We start from the raw sequence: 17,382 nt of genomic DNA on the forward strand, positions 1-17,382 counted from the left end.
TTGGGAGCATGAAATTATCCAAAATTATAAAGCATTAGAGTTCCTTTCACTGGACATTGCTTTGCACTTGTACACTTGACAAATGCAAAGTGCTCACTATGCTTACTAGAATTATCACTCCACCATCCGATGTAACTGTGATCACTTTTGGCTTCAAAACAAACAAACAAACAAACAAACAAACAAACAAGCTCACGGCAGCCAAAATGCTGATGTGCAGAAGCCAGTGGTCAATATCACGTAGCTACACATATACACTTCACACACTGACCGTCTCGTCTGACTCCAGGTTTGAATCACAGACTGTTTAAATGATGCCAGTCTAGAAAACTGTTACCAAACAATATAAATGTATCTTTAATTATCCATTTAATTTATGATGTGTAGTAACTCGTTTTTATTTCTCTTCGCATTGGTCTTTGGCATCAGACTGAAGAACTGTTATGTAGCGGACTTGTATACACTGTTCTTTGTTTAGAAAGTCACAGAGGGATAAACATATGAAGAAGGAAGCCAGTTAATCCAAACACTGTGGTTTTTCTTACAGAGATGACATGATCCCGGTCAAACGCTCAGCACATCTTAATGAGGATCCAACTGGGTAAATAATTCAGTAGACTTTAACCTTAGGATCAATAGAGACACGCAGTTTTAACCCATGTTTGCTAATTATGGTTCGGGATGTAAAACTGTATTACACTACTAAGTGATTTATCATTTAAAGGGGATGAAAACAGACTAAAGGGAGCCCAGCGGTTCAAAGTTTAATTCTTTAGGAAGCTAAATACGCAGCAGCGCGATGGAAAATTCAACATTAAAGGTCATTAAAGCATGAATCATTACTCGTTCAATTTAGACACGGGGCTGCTCCTCCTACCCTTCTGATCATCCCTCGAGACAGATTATGAGTTTGAATTTGCCGTTGTTGGTTGTGTGAGCCGGAGACACAAAAATACACACAAAGCTCGTTCCCTGTGATGCATGGGAAAGTCAAGAGCAGGAAGTCACCAGGGAGCTCAGTGGAAACAGCAGAGACATCGCAACACAGCTGCTGAAAACGTGACTGTGCTGGGGAGTCTGTCCCCTGCACCCATCCATTTATTACACCACATTTCACAACACTGGGGGCACATTATTCCATAATCACCTTCAAGGAAAACAGACAATGTTCCCACTGAGGACTGAACCGCTGACCCAGAGCTTTATCTATGTAGCTACACTGACAACAGAAAAACAAAGGACATTTATAGATAAAAAAATAAAATGACAAAACATTTAGCATTTTTTTGTATGTTTCAAATCAAATGTAGACAGCATTATGTTCCAGTTACGCTTCATCAGTGAAATGTATGCGTAGTGGAAGGTTTAATGTGACTTACAATTATGCTTTTTAATAAATGATATGCAACAGCAGAACATTTTCATCTTGCTGGGAACTAACTAGAGCAGAAAACTCTCCATTTCACCACTTTCCCCCAAAAACAAAACAAAAAATAAACTAAAAAAATATATGAATATAATTAGTTACATAAATTTGATTTTAAAAAACACAACAAGAACTTTTACAATTCTTGGGTGGATCTTGGTGGATATTCTACACTGTAAAAGGTCACCTACTTTGCTCACCTGTTACTTAAACTAATTACTAATATTTTACTGTTAAAGTACAAAAACGTTACCTGCTGGTTCAAAGATATCATGACACCGAGCACCACTGACTGCTGCGGCCCTCTCTTCAGCTGACTTATAGTTGTAAACAAGTGAGGTGGAAAACAAGCAGATGACATCTGTTTGCTTTCCATCACTTTGATGTGCAAAATGAGAGTTGGCATGTCAGAGTAAACTGATATATAAACAATCGACTGAAGCAGCATCTAACCACACTCTGCACACGTGCAGCTGCTAGCCTGCGGTGTGATAAATGCCGAAAAGTACCACACTGCCCATGCAGTCAGTTAATTTTGTCTACTCTCTGCAGTAGTTTATGTTTTGTCCATTTTCTTTATGCTTTCTTTTGGTCTCTTCACTTTCCACTCATCACTCAACTTGTTGCAAGAAATGGCTTGTCCCTCCCTGAGGTCTCGTCCTGTTAAAAGGGAGGTCTTTCTCCCCACTCTCACCAAGTACATTCCCAGGGAGTGTTGTCTTGTCACTGGGTTAAGTTCTTTACCTCACAAAATAAAGCACCTTGAGACGACCGTTATTGTGAGCTGTTTCTATATTTCACTGTCAATCAATGTCTTGGTTCTTTTTTTCAAAGAAAACCTTTTTTAAAAGGAAGTAAACAAGCAATTTTTACAGGTGACCTCAAGGTGAACTATTTAAAATCTCCCAGGACGACCCAAACAAGGATCATGGGACACAACAGCCCATTCTGAGGGAAGACAGCTCTAACATTTCCTCTTCTCTGTGACAACATGGTGACTTAGCTGAATTACAAACAGCACTGGTGCTCTTTACTGGATCTATTTTAAAACAATTACCCCTCAGTCAGTCTGTTATTATGTGATGAGCAGCCCTGTGGGCCCTTTTGACCCAGAGTTGTATTTTTACACTCCACAAGGAAGGACACGAATACAATACAATAGAAGAGTTAAGCAGAACAGAATGACACTGTCCAGGCTTCTCTGGTTCCTCTCCTGCTGTAAAGGCGACACACTTCTGCAAGTCAGCAGCGTATGTAGGGCTTAGTTCTGACAGAGACTTAACAATAACGGAAATATCAGTGTTGTGACCTCTGTACACTGTCACAAAGGACTGCCCCAATGAGAAAGAAGCAGAAAAGCCTCAGCCAGTCCTCGAGTTATGCATTACAAAACGTACCACACAGTTTTCATTGTGATTCCTGAGCGGTCAATGTAGGAGGAACGGTTTGAAAAAGAGCCAGAGCATTTGCCATTGTAGCCTCTCCTGATAGCGCACCTCTACATAAAGCTTTCACAGACCTCCACAAGCCTCAACCTGCTGCATCGACCTTGTTCCACATGCTGGGGGACATTAGGGATCAACATGCCTCTAAATACAGTCTACACCTTGGCTGAAGCAGCTGAATGACGTGTTTTTTACCTTCAAACTCAAATATAGTTAAGGGAACAACTTCAGACTCACTGTGGAGCCAAACCTGGGCAAAACATTTTGAAGATTTGTTGTTTTTCAGAGTTCAAGACCAAAGATTCAGTTTTTCAGTATTGTTTGTTTTTACTTCTCATCCATTTGTGATTTGATAATTCAAAAAGCTAAATTAAAAGACACCAAATATAAAATGTACACAAAAATGGGATATAAACATCACCAGCACTTTATACAGACCTCACAAGAAAAATAATTGCACTCTGAAGACTTATATTTAACAATAGAGCTATAACAGAATGATACACATTTATGCTACAGTAGTGTTCAGCATGTTTGTGCTACTGGTGACAAAACATGATCACACTGAGAAACTTTATTTTTTTAAAGGGAGTAGTAGATGTTTATATTCCTCGAAAAGGTTATTTTATCCTGTTGCTAGGTGGTTGCTAGGGAACATATGGCATCATACCATGTCCTGTATAATTAAACCTTTGTAGATAAAAATGAGATGCCACTATGATTAAATTAAAATGACGGGATACTTTTATTAGGTGTTATAGATGCTTATATGCTAAAACCAGATTATTTCAGCTCTTTGCTCGGTGATTGCTAGGCAACATAATGACATCATATTTGATATAGATATGAACCTTCAGGGTCCTGGCATGTACCTGTGTATTGCAGCTTCTGAGTATTAAAGTAAGTAGTTTGTATTACTGCTCATTGTTAAATCTGATGGTACAGATTTGTGGGAGGCTGTGTGGCTCACCTGCTGCCTCTTGTGTCGTACTGTTTCATATTTTTGATGAAGTGAATCTTCTTGGTGTGTCGAGGTCTGGGAGAACCACCGGAGAGGTTACGAGTTCTGCAGAGAGAGAGCGAGACAGAAAAAAAACATGAATATTAATAAAGGCATTTGCTCTCAAATCTGTAAACAAGAAAGAGGTTGCCAGTAGACACAGTTTCCACTTAAAAGACATGCACACACACTCTCACAGAGTCACAGAATTAAGCCTAAAAACGCCTCAAGACGGAACGTTACCAAAGCTTCTTGGGCAAAACACATATTTTTCCATCTTTACAACAAATTAAAACATTCAGAATAAATATACAGCACAAGTTTAGGGGTCACTAAAATAAATAAATTCTTCTTACAGTTCACATCTCTGAGTTCTAAACACATCCCGAGTTTGTGTGTCTGCCTGGTGAAGGTCAAGTTCTGAGCCAGGTTGTATCACTGTGCCGACCCTCATGGATTAAAACAACAGATCTCGACATGAAAGCGGGCCAAGAAGCGCCGTGACATCACAGCAGTTACATAACGTTACTGACATCAGCATTAGTCTCACACACGTACGGCACCTACACAAGCTGAAACTGCGTGTTACTGCACCGCGGTCATTTACATCGTCTCATGATGAACATCATGTCACGATGCAGCACAGTCGCCACAATCATGCACATACATTTCTGCAAACACATACAGAAACTTCTTCAGCGAGGGTTGCTCCTCATCTTACGTGTAAGAAAAAACAAGGAAAAGTCCCATATTTCATTTATACTCAGAGGACCAGCATGCAGTGCTGCAGTCAGATCAGGTTACACAATGCTTTGAACTAAGCCAATAAACTGGCCACAAATAGAAACTCACATTTATAATGCTCTTGCTATTATTGGTTGGTGATGAATATTTCTCCTATAACTCTACACTAGATCAGGATTATGCAACTGGATAAATACATCTGCCTCTCGAGTTGGTTTCTGTTCTTTTCTTCGGGGGGAGTTAGTTGTTTTTTCTTGTTATATTTTGCTGATTTAGCTTCTGTGTTCTTGAGAATTTAAAACTACTGCTGTGTCCAAAATCCTCCACTCATTCACAATAGATAATATCAAATATAATAAATACTTACCGCAGTAAGTGCTAGTAAAATTAAACAGGTGGAGGATCAACTAATAATGTTTGAACATCTACATGTTTCTCAGAAGTTAAAACGGGCAGAAGTTTACCAAACTGGAAAAAATATGCCTACATATTGTTTCAGAATAATGTTCTATAAAATAAAACATTGCATCTGCAGTGCATAATGTTTTCCAAAAACTTCCAGGAATCTGGAGAAATCTCTGTGCGCAAAAAACAAAGCCAATAAAATCAACATTGGATGCCTGTGACTTTTGGGCTCTCGTGATTCTGTCACGCCTGTGCACGCCTCGCTGAGCTCGGGAGCACTTTCAGAAATCACTGTGTCCCATCCACAAAATGCAGGTTAAATATCACATTTTTGGAAGAAGAGAAGATTGTATTAGTGCATTAGAATAGACAGCTTACACATCTGGAAAGGCACCATCAGTGCTGAAAGGTATTTACAGATTTCAGAGCAACACATGCACCCGTCCAGATGACTTCTTTTCAACGAAGGAATTGTATAATTTTTAAACAGCATAGCTTTACAGAAGAGTCTGGGTGCTGAACTGGCTTGTCTGTAGTCCATCCACCCACCCACCCACCCATCCACCCATCCATCCATCCATTCTCTTCTGCTAAAACAATCCAGGGTCAGTGGCCCAGCTACAATAAAGCATGAGGCTGGGTACACCTCAGACAGGTTGCCGCCCTGTCGCAGGGACAACACATACAGACAGACAACCATTCACACACAGAATTGCCAATTAAATGAATGCCACTAAGTGCACGTCTTTGGATTGTGGGTGTGGACCCAGAGAGAGAACCCACGCAAACATGGGAAGATCATGCAAACTCCACACAGAAAGGCCTCGGCCACATGGTGGATTTGAAGCTTCTTGCAGTAAGAGGAGTTAGGATACTGCACTGGCCTGTCTGTGGTCCAGACCTTTTACCAACTGAAAACATGTGAAGCACCACGAAATTAAATATATAGCAAAGGAGACCCAGGACGGCCGAGCAGCCAAATTTTTAGCAACTGGTCTCATGTTAAAGAGCAAATATTAGCACATATTATTCTAAAATGGCACCGTTTCTCACTTTAAATATTTTATACATACTATGTTGTACTTTAAATAAAGATGATATTTATAAAATATGCAAACCATTGCATTCAGTTTTTATTTGCAACCCAAGCTGGTTTGTAAAAACAATTCATATCATGATGTGGCTCCGTACTTCCTATCGTTCGTCAGTTTTTACAATAGTCGGTTAGCGACTTTCCTAAACAGGTGATTTTATATGGTTTCTCCCCCACGTAACAGTGTGCATGACTATAATCAGGAGTCATTGGTAGGAAACATAGAAAACAACCTTACTGTGCATTTTATAAATGGCTTTTGTTTCATACATCAATCATTTTTATTTTGAGAAACAACATTACAAAAAGTCTGAAGAAAACATGTTATAAACACATGCAGAAAAAACATATCCAATCTCTTCCTACAATATTAAAGCCATCATTCAATACAGTCCCTAACATTTGCGTGAAGGACAATATAACATATTTTTAAGCAGAACGTTTTATAAACACTCTCACAGGAGCCAATGGAGATTTGATCTGCAAGCCCATAGAGAGATGGCTGTCTGCTGGGAAACATAACGCTTACACAACTATGAATTCACATACATACATGAACACACACCCTCACACACTCACACACACACACACACACACACAGCATCTGCTACTGTTTTTTTATGGTCGGCTTGCTGATCCCACACCACATGGAGTCTAAATCACTGTTATCGCTGCTGCTCACTGTCTGACTCAGTAATACATGACTGGGAGATGAGAGCTGCTGTGTGTGTGTGCATGTGTGTGTTTGTGTGCATGTGTGTTATGCAGTTATAACATCTGGGTTGTGACATCTGAATGTGAGGCTTTAAGAGGATTGTTGCCTTCTGCTGGTCAACAAATACCCGACCAAACACACAATTCACATATTGACAAAGGAATTTAAATTGATTCAAACAGCAACGTATCACCTCCTAAATAATTTCTGGCCACATTTATTGGTCACACACTTAATTAAAATGATATTATGATGGTGCAGCGGTGCTGTGATTCATTACATTTTTATGTCCCTGAAAATCTATTAAATGTTTCGCTCTTTTCCCATGAATCGTTGTTGACTGCCTGCCTGGTGCCACTTCAGAACCATGCGGGACTTCGTTTACAATATTTTGGTCACATCTGCAAGAGAGTTTTAATAATAAGCATCCTTCTTTTCTTTAACTTCATTGGCTCATTAATTAATTAGTTAGTTCTATGTCAGATCCACTGAGCTCAGTCTCTTCCATGCTACTTCAACGTGCAGACTGAACTTGAACTCGGCACCGCCAACCTCAATCACATCACGTCACTAGCTGCACAGTACAGAAGTTCACAATTTCATTTAGCCTCATGGATCATTTTCCTCCTGTGGATATAAATAAAGATTTAAAATAAAAAAAGCCACGAAAGCCCTCTAAGCTGTCACGCCTCATTTGTTATCAATCCCAAACATTCTATCTTTGGTAGCCAAACTCACGTGATGGAATCTTCTCAGCATTCCATTTCCAAGGGAACCATCAGTGAGCGGCATACTGGAATGTTGTGGATTGTTTCCATTGTGTGGGAAGGGAAAGAGCCCACTGGATGAAGTTAATGGTAAGGAATATGACGAAGATGATGGCGCTCAGTGTTTAAGATAAAGACAAATAAAGACATATCTGCTTTTACAAGAGCAAACACTTGCTCTACTTAAGTGCCTTTGAGCAGGACACTACTCCACTTGGATTGCCCGTGGTTGTCATGGGGACAAGTTGATGTTTGGAACCAAAAGTAAAACAAAGAAAGATGACAAAGTTATCAAAGATGGAATGAAAGCCAGTCAAATACTCAGACAAGATCCGGGATTCTGGATAAAATGAGGTTTACTTTTAGTCCTTCAGACAGAAGAAGAGCTTTTACGTTCCAATCCATCCCAAACAAGTGTAAATAAAAATGTAAAAAAATATACATTTTTACATGATACATGAAATTTCATACAAAAGTATCGACGACGCTAGTCAAAACGACGCATAACACCACTCTCCGTTTACGGTCCACAGTGCGTGCAATAACTAGAGCGACAGCTTCAGATGATGATTTAGTCTCTATACAGGGAGATAATTTAACAACCTTCAACAAAGCACAACACTTAAAAAGCTCAAACAAGATGCAACTTTTCTAAATAGAAAATACTGTACATGTCCTGAAGAGTTACAATGTTAGTCACTTTAGTTAACATTAAACTAAAGTGTTAAGCAGTTATTTTATACTTTCACTTATTCATTTCAGGGATAACTCTACCTAGGCTACTTTTGTAGTCACATTTGACTTGTGCTGTAATGAATGAACACAATCACAGCAGCTCATTGGGAAAGGATGAAGAACACCCTTTATTTACACGTATACCTTATAAATGCTACTGCCTGAAAGCGCTAATAAAACGGTATTTTTTCTATATGGTCAGAAATATCATTATTAATATCATTACTGCAAATTTTCTTTATATTACCCATCCTTAAACCCACACAGAGCATTTTCAGTTATTGGGACATATCCAGTATGGATAATCTCCTGGTACATGTGAGAAAGGCCAACTTACCTGGACCTTTTTCTTCCAACATCATCTACAGATGAAAGTCATACAGAATATGTTCCAATATGTTAAGTTAAATTAGCAAGAACAAGTAAAGAAAGTCCGTGCTACCTTTGGTACTCAGACTTTGACTTTATGACACTGACAAAAAAAGATCTGAGGTTTGTCGCCCAGCCTTTCTTACAAGCGTGGGTGAATAATATGCAGCTGCAGTAATGACAGTAACTCATCTCATGAGTGGCAGCTACAAATAACAATTTGGCTTTAACAACCTGTTTGGAGAGACCACAATCAGACACCCAAACACAGTTATCATAAAATTCCTCAGCTGGAGTGTGACTGACATTTAACAGAATGGCTTTTTTTGCACTGTCATGATAAACAGCCCCGTCAGTTATCTTGAAATTATTTTCTCAGCTTGGAGGGTTGAGTGAGGAAACGCTGTAGGAATAAACATCAACAATATCTGCAAAGAGAGAGATAGCTGACGCCACCACTCTCCCAGTCTAAATCTGTCCCAGTGTCTGAGCTGTGGATCAGCGGGCTCGTGATTACAACGCTCTGACCAGCAGCCCATTTTCATGAGAACCAGCCAGCTTCATCTGTCTGGGATGCTGTGGAAAATTCCCATTCTGTGGGAACGGAAAGATCCAGTGATAATTCCCTTGCTGTTACTAAGGAAGATGATTGTTGGTGATCAGATAAAGACATACTGAGGGTACAACCACGCGAGGTGCTATTATCTTGTTTACCGCTGATATCGTTTTTCATAACTTCCTTCTTACAGAGGATGTTTAGCCAAAAGCAAACTCTAATGTCGCCTTGCGTTTATATTCAAATACAAATCAGGAATGTCAAAACTAATTTTACATCACGGACCACACTTTGATTTTCAGTGGTCTGAACTGGTGAAAATCCATTTTCCCTCAGTGTAAAGAATTTGACTGCATATTAAAGCTGTATCTCACTATAAGAAGAAGAGCAGTTTCATGTCTCAGTTTTTCTACGTGATAAAGAAATGCTGCTGTAGCAAAAGAAGTCAGTCGGCACAGTTCTCTGCACTTAAATCATAAGAAATGAATGCACAACCCTACAGAAAGTGTTCTGGGAACTCGTTGCACAAACTGCTACGTTTTTGTTAATTAATTTAGTATGAAGGACTCTGGCAAAGTAGGACAAGATGTAAACTTTATGAAAATACAATTAAAAGTCCAGAAGTTATTTCCACCACAATCACATTTTCCAAAGACATCCAGTGGGCCGGATTGGGCTGATTCTGGCCCCCGGGCCTTATTTGTGACACCCCTGCTTTGCATCGATTTCTTTGCCAACTTGATATACCAGAACTTTTACAACTGATATTACGACATTAATGGAGGCCACAGTTTTAACTGAAGAATGATAGATACAGTGACACTATTCTGCAGAATAAGTAGAATAATAATAAACATATCTTCCTACTTTTAAGTGGTATGTTTTTCTCCTTCAGTGATACAGATATAATGATGTAGGTTGTGTTGTAGATTATTGTTTGTACTGACTCATATTATTACTATGTCATAATTGCTGTGTGAAATGATCTACTGTGGGTGCATCCTGCTGTGATTTACTTGAAAGTTGGAAATGGACTGGTTTTAATGGTTATTCTACCCTATCGAGACATATTCATGCATTCACACAAGGCTTTGTTTGATAGACTTTTTACCTGTCAGGCAGACATTCACACTCTGATGGTTACATTGGGGGAAATTTTGATTTCAAGGACATACGTACCTTTGGAGGGGGCAGTCAGCACACTCAAATGGCAGTTTGTGAAACAGTCACAGTCTCTATGTATTGATTTGTGGTTTTGGAAATTAATTTAAGCTTCTTTTCGTGTTCCTCGATACAAATTTCCCACTCCAAATTTCATGTCACTGAACGTGACTCTTTATCTGTCCCACATGAGCAGTACTGATTCATGTCCACGTGCACAAAATGAACATTTTCTTATTTTGAAAAGCCAAAAACAGTCTGCATTTCAAGGTTGGGGGTTGATGGTTTTTCACCACATATCACGGTTCCAGTTAACGTTATTAATTAGATTTAGACATTCACACCGATTGGCTTCAGTTAATACAGCAGCTGCCATTTTTTAAGGCTCATAAGTACAACAGACACTAAATATATTGGCTTCAAAGTTGTGCTGAGTGTCACAGAAAAACATGACAATTTGTGACTTTGGTGATTATTACAATTATTACAATTTTTTCTGATACTGGCCTGAATTAGAAGATGACCTGAGCCATAGCTACTCACTGCAGCTGTAAGAAAGGTGATTTGGGGTCATTTTATTGGGGGTTTGAACATTTGAGCTCCCAGGTTGTTCTCTATACTCACACTAAGCCAAACCAAACACTTTGTTGCTGCAGAGTACATTAATGAAAAACTATGATTTTACAAACAAAACCATTGAACTAAGTGAAACCTAAGTGACGATTCAAGTTAATAATATTTAGGTCGACCCATTAGGATTTGAATGAATAGTGTTTAAGTGCATATTTTAGAAATAAAGCGACCTTCAGGAAACAGCGAGTGAGCAGCGAGCAGGTTCGGCTCTGCTCCTGTTTTTAGGAACCGTAGTGATGAATTTGTCTGGGTCGGAGTCACTTTGTTTAGTTTGAGTCATGATCACCAGAGTCACACTAATAATAGCTCGAGTTGTTTTAGCCTAAAATAAACTGGTGCAAGCCAGCTGGACATGATTATTGGATATTTTCACACTGCACTTTATTGGCCTGATCTCCACATCCATTTGTCTACCTCACTGAAACGTGTTTTCTCGTCTTCAGTCACTCGCTTTATTTTCTCCCAGCTTAGTCACATACAGTCACTGCATCCCCTTCTCACACACCCTGTCACACAGAAGAAGCTTTTATTATTATTACTATTATTACTTGTGAAATGGGAATGTGTATTTTTAACTTACTGTCATATTTTAGTCAGGTCATATTTTGGTCTTTGCATTCTTTGGGTTGAGGATTGAACTTCCTCTTTAAGTATAGGCCATGTGGTGACAGGCTGTTTTCTGAAGGTGGCCGGTTTCACTGTAATTTCTTTCTCACTTAGACTGCCATTATCACAGATCCTGTAGAAGCTCCTGTCATAGACTGATGGTTACACTTACACTCAAGTTATCATAAAAAAAAAAAAACACTTCCTAACATTTAGGATACAGACACCAGCATATCTCAGACAAGATACTGTCATAATAATTTAGTTATGGAGCTATTTGGAGGTCTCTTCATTTAAGTGCCTGGACAAAAACACTAACATGCAGTTGAAGTTAAACTGAGCACCGACACTCTTTTCCACATGCTTTCACCTCTTTCTCTCGCTGTGCGATGAGAGCTATTGAGACCAGACAGATCCATTGAAAAGTCAGTCACAGCACAACAAAGGAGATGTCACGTTATCTATGAAGTCTGAAAAACAGCTATAATCTTCTCCTCTACGCCAGAGCTACTTTTAACTCCTCACTACTTTTCATTGCCTTCATCTCTCTCAGTCCTTCATGTTGGTCCAAAAATATCTGCTTTCATTCTAATATTACACTTCAGTTCATCACAGGACATTTAAGAGTAACTTCATACACTCAAACACCAGGACACAATTAATTGGTGTTCTTTGGTGATAAACCGAGGCTGGATGAAAACTGAAAAATGACCTGTGCACTAACTGACACACTGCTGGTTTGCCACATCAGTACATGCAATCAGGGCTAATAATCCACTTTTAATGAAGCCAATTCATTAGGAAGCAGGCCGTTTGGTTATGGAAAAAAAAAAAGCATAATCACAATTATTTTCAATAATTATGGTGATAATTTTCTAAAAAGATTAAATGTTAATGCCCTATCATTCTCATCTGAGCTAGAGCTGCAAGATCATGTGCAAAAATCAACAACAACAACAAATCACAATCAACTGGATTGAGGTTTAATGATTATTTATCAGGATTATCCATCGATTTTGGTTCATTGGTTCATTTTATATGACATGAGACTCCTAGTCTCTAAGTAAAAATGAAGAAACATGATAATAACTCCACACTGGTGTCAGACCACTAATTAGTATCAGCAGATACCCAAACCCAAGTATCAACTCAGGAGTGGAGAAGTTGTTCATATTGGGAGCTAAAATCATAATTAAAATTACAAATCTAATTAGGTGCAGCCAACATTTGAACATTTGGTTTTGGACAAAGTCATAATTCCTCTCATGAGAAAAACAAATTGTTAAAAAGGCAACACAGATAATAGGTACCTACATCAACTATTATACAAAACCTGTAAGGCCTATTCTCGTCCATTTCTCCCGTATGTCTCGCTCTGCACAGATGATTTTTGTTCATAGTTTCATGTTGGAAAAAACATATTTTTTAAGTCTTATTTTAAATATGGACGCAGCAATACTGACCTTGTTAAAGTCATCTCATATCAGCCAGAAAGAACCAAACCACAAGCAGCTTACTCTGAACCATCTGTTTGCATGTCTGCACATCTACTAATAAATCAACACAATTAAAAAATACACAAACCAGAGAAGGATGTCATGATTGACCTCACTGAGAGTTGGGTCAGTTAACATAGTTAGGTTTAGGAAACCTGCACCTGTCACTCTAATTCCATCCATTCTCTTCCGCTTATCCAATTGAGGGTCACAGGTGGGGGTGGGGGGCTGGAGTCTATCCCAGCTGTCATAGGGCGAGAGGCAGGGTACACCCCAGACAGGTCTGCCGCAGGGCTAACATTCACACCTATGGGCAATTTACAATCATTAATCAGCCTGACCCTGTGGGAGGAAGTCGGAGTACCCAGAGACAACCCACGCAAACACGGGAAGAACATGTGAAGTCCACACAGAAAGACCCTGGCCTGATGGTGGAAGTGAACTTAGGACCTACGTGCTATGAGGCAACAGTCATTAATCATAATAATAATAATAATAATAATAATAATAATAATAATAATAAAATAATACCTGTCTCAGTCATTAATAATGATTTTTAAAATCATCATCATTAATTATTGGCATCATTACCTTCATAGGTTCACTGGTGGCGTTCAAAGATTCGCTTTGCTGCACATCAGTGTAACTGGTTTGAATAAGGCAGGAACTACAGACTAAAATAAGAACAGTCATGTAAAAAAAAGGAAGTAAATGGCAAGTGAAATTCTAAACACTCTGCTCTCATACCATCACTTTGTCTTTACTTGTCTGCATGAGCGTGTGTGAATGCCTTAAAGTGTCCCTCCCTCTCTCTCTGTCTCACACACACACACACACACACACACACACACACACACACACACACACAGCACTACTTAAATGCTAAATCCTGAGCAAACATAGAAACTAATAAAAACACAAACCATAGATTAAATGTTGTTCTTAAATCTCCATCCTACACACAAACAGACACACACAGCAGTGTATAAGGACAGTGTCCACACTTCTGACAGTGACTGACAGACAGCGGACACCACACGGATTACACTGCATGGACGTCTGACTGAGCAACACACACACACACACACACACACACACACACACACACACACACACACAAGACTACCCAGCAGGCCTGCTGCGCATCTTACGTCACCGGATTAACAAACGCCTTCTGCTTCGCCTTCAGCCTGATCCCCTGGGTCCAAAAAACAAAAACTTCCATTATTTCTTATCATTCTTCTCTCACTCCTCTTTTTTTCTCAAAAAACCCAAAACGTAATATTTCTTGGTTGTCTTTTGGATTCCTAGAAAAATGTTTCCTGTCCTCTTGCTTCTTACAAATCTTTCAAAATCAAAGCTGTTTTTCGTTAAAGTGTTTAACAAATCTGTGGTTACGTTTCTCCCTGTGCAGTATGTCTGTGTCCAGACCAGACCCGGGTTGTGATGCTCATGTCAGGGATCAATAATGGTAAAAGGTTATGGGAATAACTCGCTGTGATTTTTAACCAATACCCTCAGTCAGTGTCAGTCATATCCAAATATGACTGACACATGCAGCACAGATGTCTCTGGGCACGCACAGGCGAGTTTATACATGTAAGTTCATGCATGTGTGTTTGTGTAGCAGCTACAAGGAGCCATAATAATCATCACCAAACAAGAGAAAACAGGCGGAGGGTATTTCTGACTGCTGGATTGATTTTTAAATCCAAGCACGATCGTATCTGAGCAAATGCTCATTTATCTCGTCTCTGTAACCTTGTTGCACCGCACATTTTTCCCTGTGAAAAACTGCTGTGAGTGAGAGGTGACCCGTGACGAGCACAACAAAAACAATTATTGTTGTTGTTGTTATTGTAGTCCTTGTCATCGCTGTTGTTGTTATTATTATCGTTATTATTAAACTAAGAAGCAAATCACCCAATCCTTACACAGGCAGCTACAAAACAAAATAAACTAAGTCAGTCTGAAGCCAGACATGTTGGCTGACAGGTTTCTTACATATACACTGACCTAACTATTTGGCTATGTTTAGTACAAACATTCAGAACAATCACAGAAACAAAAATAACTGAATGAGAAAATAGAAAAATAAGTATTAGAGGTCCACTTTCAGAGACATAAAACTAAGCTGAGGTTGTTTTGGGGTTTTTTTTGTTTTAGATACTCTGACATTACTAACAAGGCTTTAACAGCACAAAGTAAACAGTAAAGCAGAAGCATGTGAGAGGAAATGACCCTTCATCAGCCTACTGAGGAGCCTAAACTGTTTCTAGAGAACAAAGTTCTGCAAACTGGATGTGACTGATAAGACTCGGTGGGTTTGTGGGAGGAATGCACTGATGAGCATCTTTATTAGCAGAAGAATTTGTCCCCACATGTGGGCATGTGTGAGATTTCACTTTTACATTCTCTGCAAAACACAAAGTAACAAGTCATGTGTAACATATCACTTTGTTAAGAAAAGATTTAAAGTACTCTGAAGTAGCATGAGTGAGTCATGGTAGGCTGATACAAATAAGAGTACATGGTTATATTTTTATGGTGCAGAGAGTGTAAAAAAATAAGAACCCAGATGCCAAGGGAGCATATTTCAATGTCAAAGTAAGCAATTTATGCAGCTACTGATTGGTGAGTGTGGTAAATAAGAGACATATAGGTCTTCTTCCTCATTCTTCTACAAGAGAAGTCACCCACACAAAGAGCTAATTCAAAATACTTCCTCTAGAAAGCTAACTAGTCAGTACCACTAGCCTCGCCTAGCCTAGTTCCTACCATCCAACAATGGGAATGTCGCTCTGGATCGTTTTTCCTCTGAAGTATTTCTAACATTTCTGATCTGTGACTTCAGAGTTTGTACCAGAATCATCTGAACAGTCAGGCTGATGTGAAGCGAGAAAGTGTGTTTGTGCGTTACGTGTGCTAAGGATGTGGATGGGAGTGGGGTTTCATTTGGTTTCATTGGACAGGTGTGCATGTTTAGACAAACACTGTAAGAAACACAGATGATGTCAGTCAGATTCCAGGTCCCCTTGTTTGTTCTCACAGTGTGTTTGTTCTCACAGTGTGTGTGTGTGTGTGTGTGTGTGTGTGTGTGTGTGTGTGTGTGTGTGTGTGTGTGTGTGTGTGTGTGTCAAAGTCTATACTAATCAGTTTTCCAGTTGAATCTGATAAGTTTACTCCTTCAGACAACAAATTCTGCAACACTTTTGGTATGTGCAGACAGAGAGCGAGAGGCAGGGAAAATATCCAACATATCAGTTGCCTGAGTGCTGACTGATATTCCACACAGATTTTGCTTTTACGGTACAAAACATATCTCCTTCACAGTAAGCAGACAGGTACTGTAGTAGAGGTCGAAGCAACAACAGTTACTTTTGGGTAGTTTAAAGTTATTTTAGCATGAAAAGTGTTCAGTTTTGTTGATAAGGAGATTTTTTCTCTGAAACCACACTTAGTTCATATCTCAGTTTTCCTTGAAGGAGGTGAATAAAAATGCTCAGTTTTTTGCACATTTCTATTGCACTGCTGTGCCTGCATCGTTCTGTTCTGTCTGCTGTTGCACTGTCTTTGTTTTGGTTTTTGCAATTTTTGCACACTGCACTTTATGTAGTCCTGTGTAGATTGTCTGCTATATGTCATATGTAGCACCACGGTCTTGGAGAAACGTTGTCTCGCTTCACTGTGTAGTGTACCAGTGCACGTTTGGAACGACAAAGACACTTGACTTAAAAAAAATAACAGTAAACAAACTCTATTAGTTTGAATCATTTCCAGCTAATTTATTACATGAAGAGTCTTTAAACCTTACTGCTTTCACCACACTAACATGCAATAACTACGTGTTAAGAGCCACATACAGGCATCATGAAACAGGAATTGCAACATGACACCACGTATGTCTGGCAACATACAAACAACCACAAAAAAAATATAGTATGATGAGAAAAAAAACAAAACCAAAAACAGGAAGATAAAGTGAAGAAAAAGAAACTCAAAACAATCAACTCCTAAAGAAAATGATAGTTATCTTCCATTCGACCCCCATCATAGCTTTTTCCTCATGTTGAAACGACTGCTGTGACTGTGCCTTTTATGGCCATTTAAAAGCTGTAAAGAATTAAATAAGGGTGTAACCGTCCAATATATTTGGATATCAGTCCAATCGTGACCCAAAAAGCCTGTTTGGATAACGATAATGGGCCGATGGTTTCAATTAAATGTTATA

At 39.1% G+C, this 17,382-nt stretch overlaps 1 protein-coding gene across 2 annotated transcripts in view; it reads right to left on the minus strand.

The window, feature by feature from the left end:
* Positions 1 to 17,382, minus strand: part of LOC120727981 (CDK5 and ABL1 enzyme substrate 2-like) — a 45,169-nt gene that overhangs the window by 15,779 nt on the left and 12,008 nt on the right. The window contains exons 1-2 of one of the 2 annotated variants that reach the window (XM_040022603.1): positions 4,228 to 5,472; positions 3,842 to 3,937 (exon numbers count right to left, since the gene is read on the minus strand). In XM_040022603.1, coding sequence (XP_039878537.1) covers positions 3,842 to 3,937; positions 4,228 to 4,325 — 194 coding nt within the window. In that variant the 5' untranslated portion in view covers positions 4,326 to 5,472. Of the gene's footprint in view, positions 1 to 3,841; positions 3,938 to 4,227; positions 5,473 to 17,382 lie in introns of those variants that run through there. The other variant, XM_040022602.1, reaches the window with a different exon arrangement.

This window comes from Simochromis diagramma, unplaced genomic scaffold (genome assembly GCF_900408965.1).
Source record: "Simochromis diagramma unplaced genomic scaffold, fSimDia1.1 OVJJ01000308.1, whole genome shotgun sequence".
In the NCBI taxonomy this organism is placed as follows: domain Eukaryota; kingdom Metazoa; phylum Chordata; class Actinopteri; order Cichliformes; family Cichlidae; genus Simochromis; species Simochromis diagramma.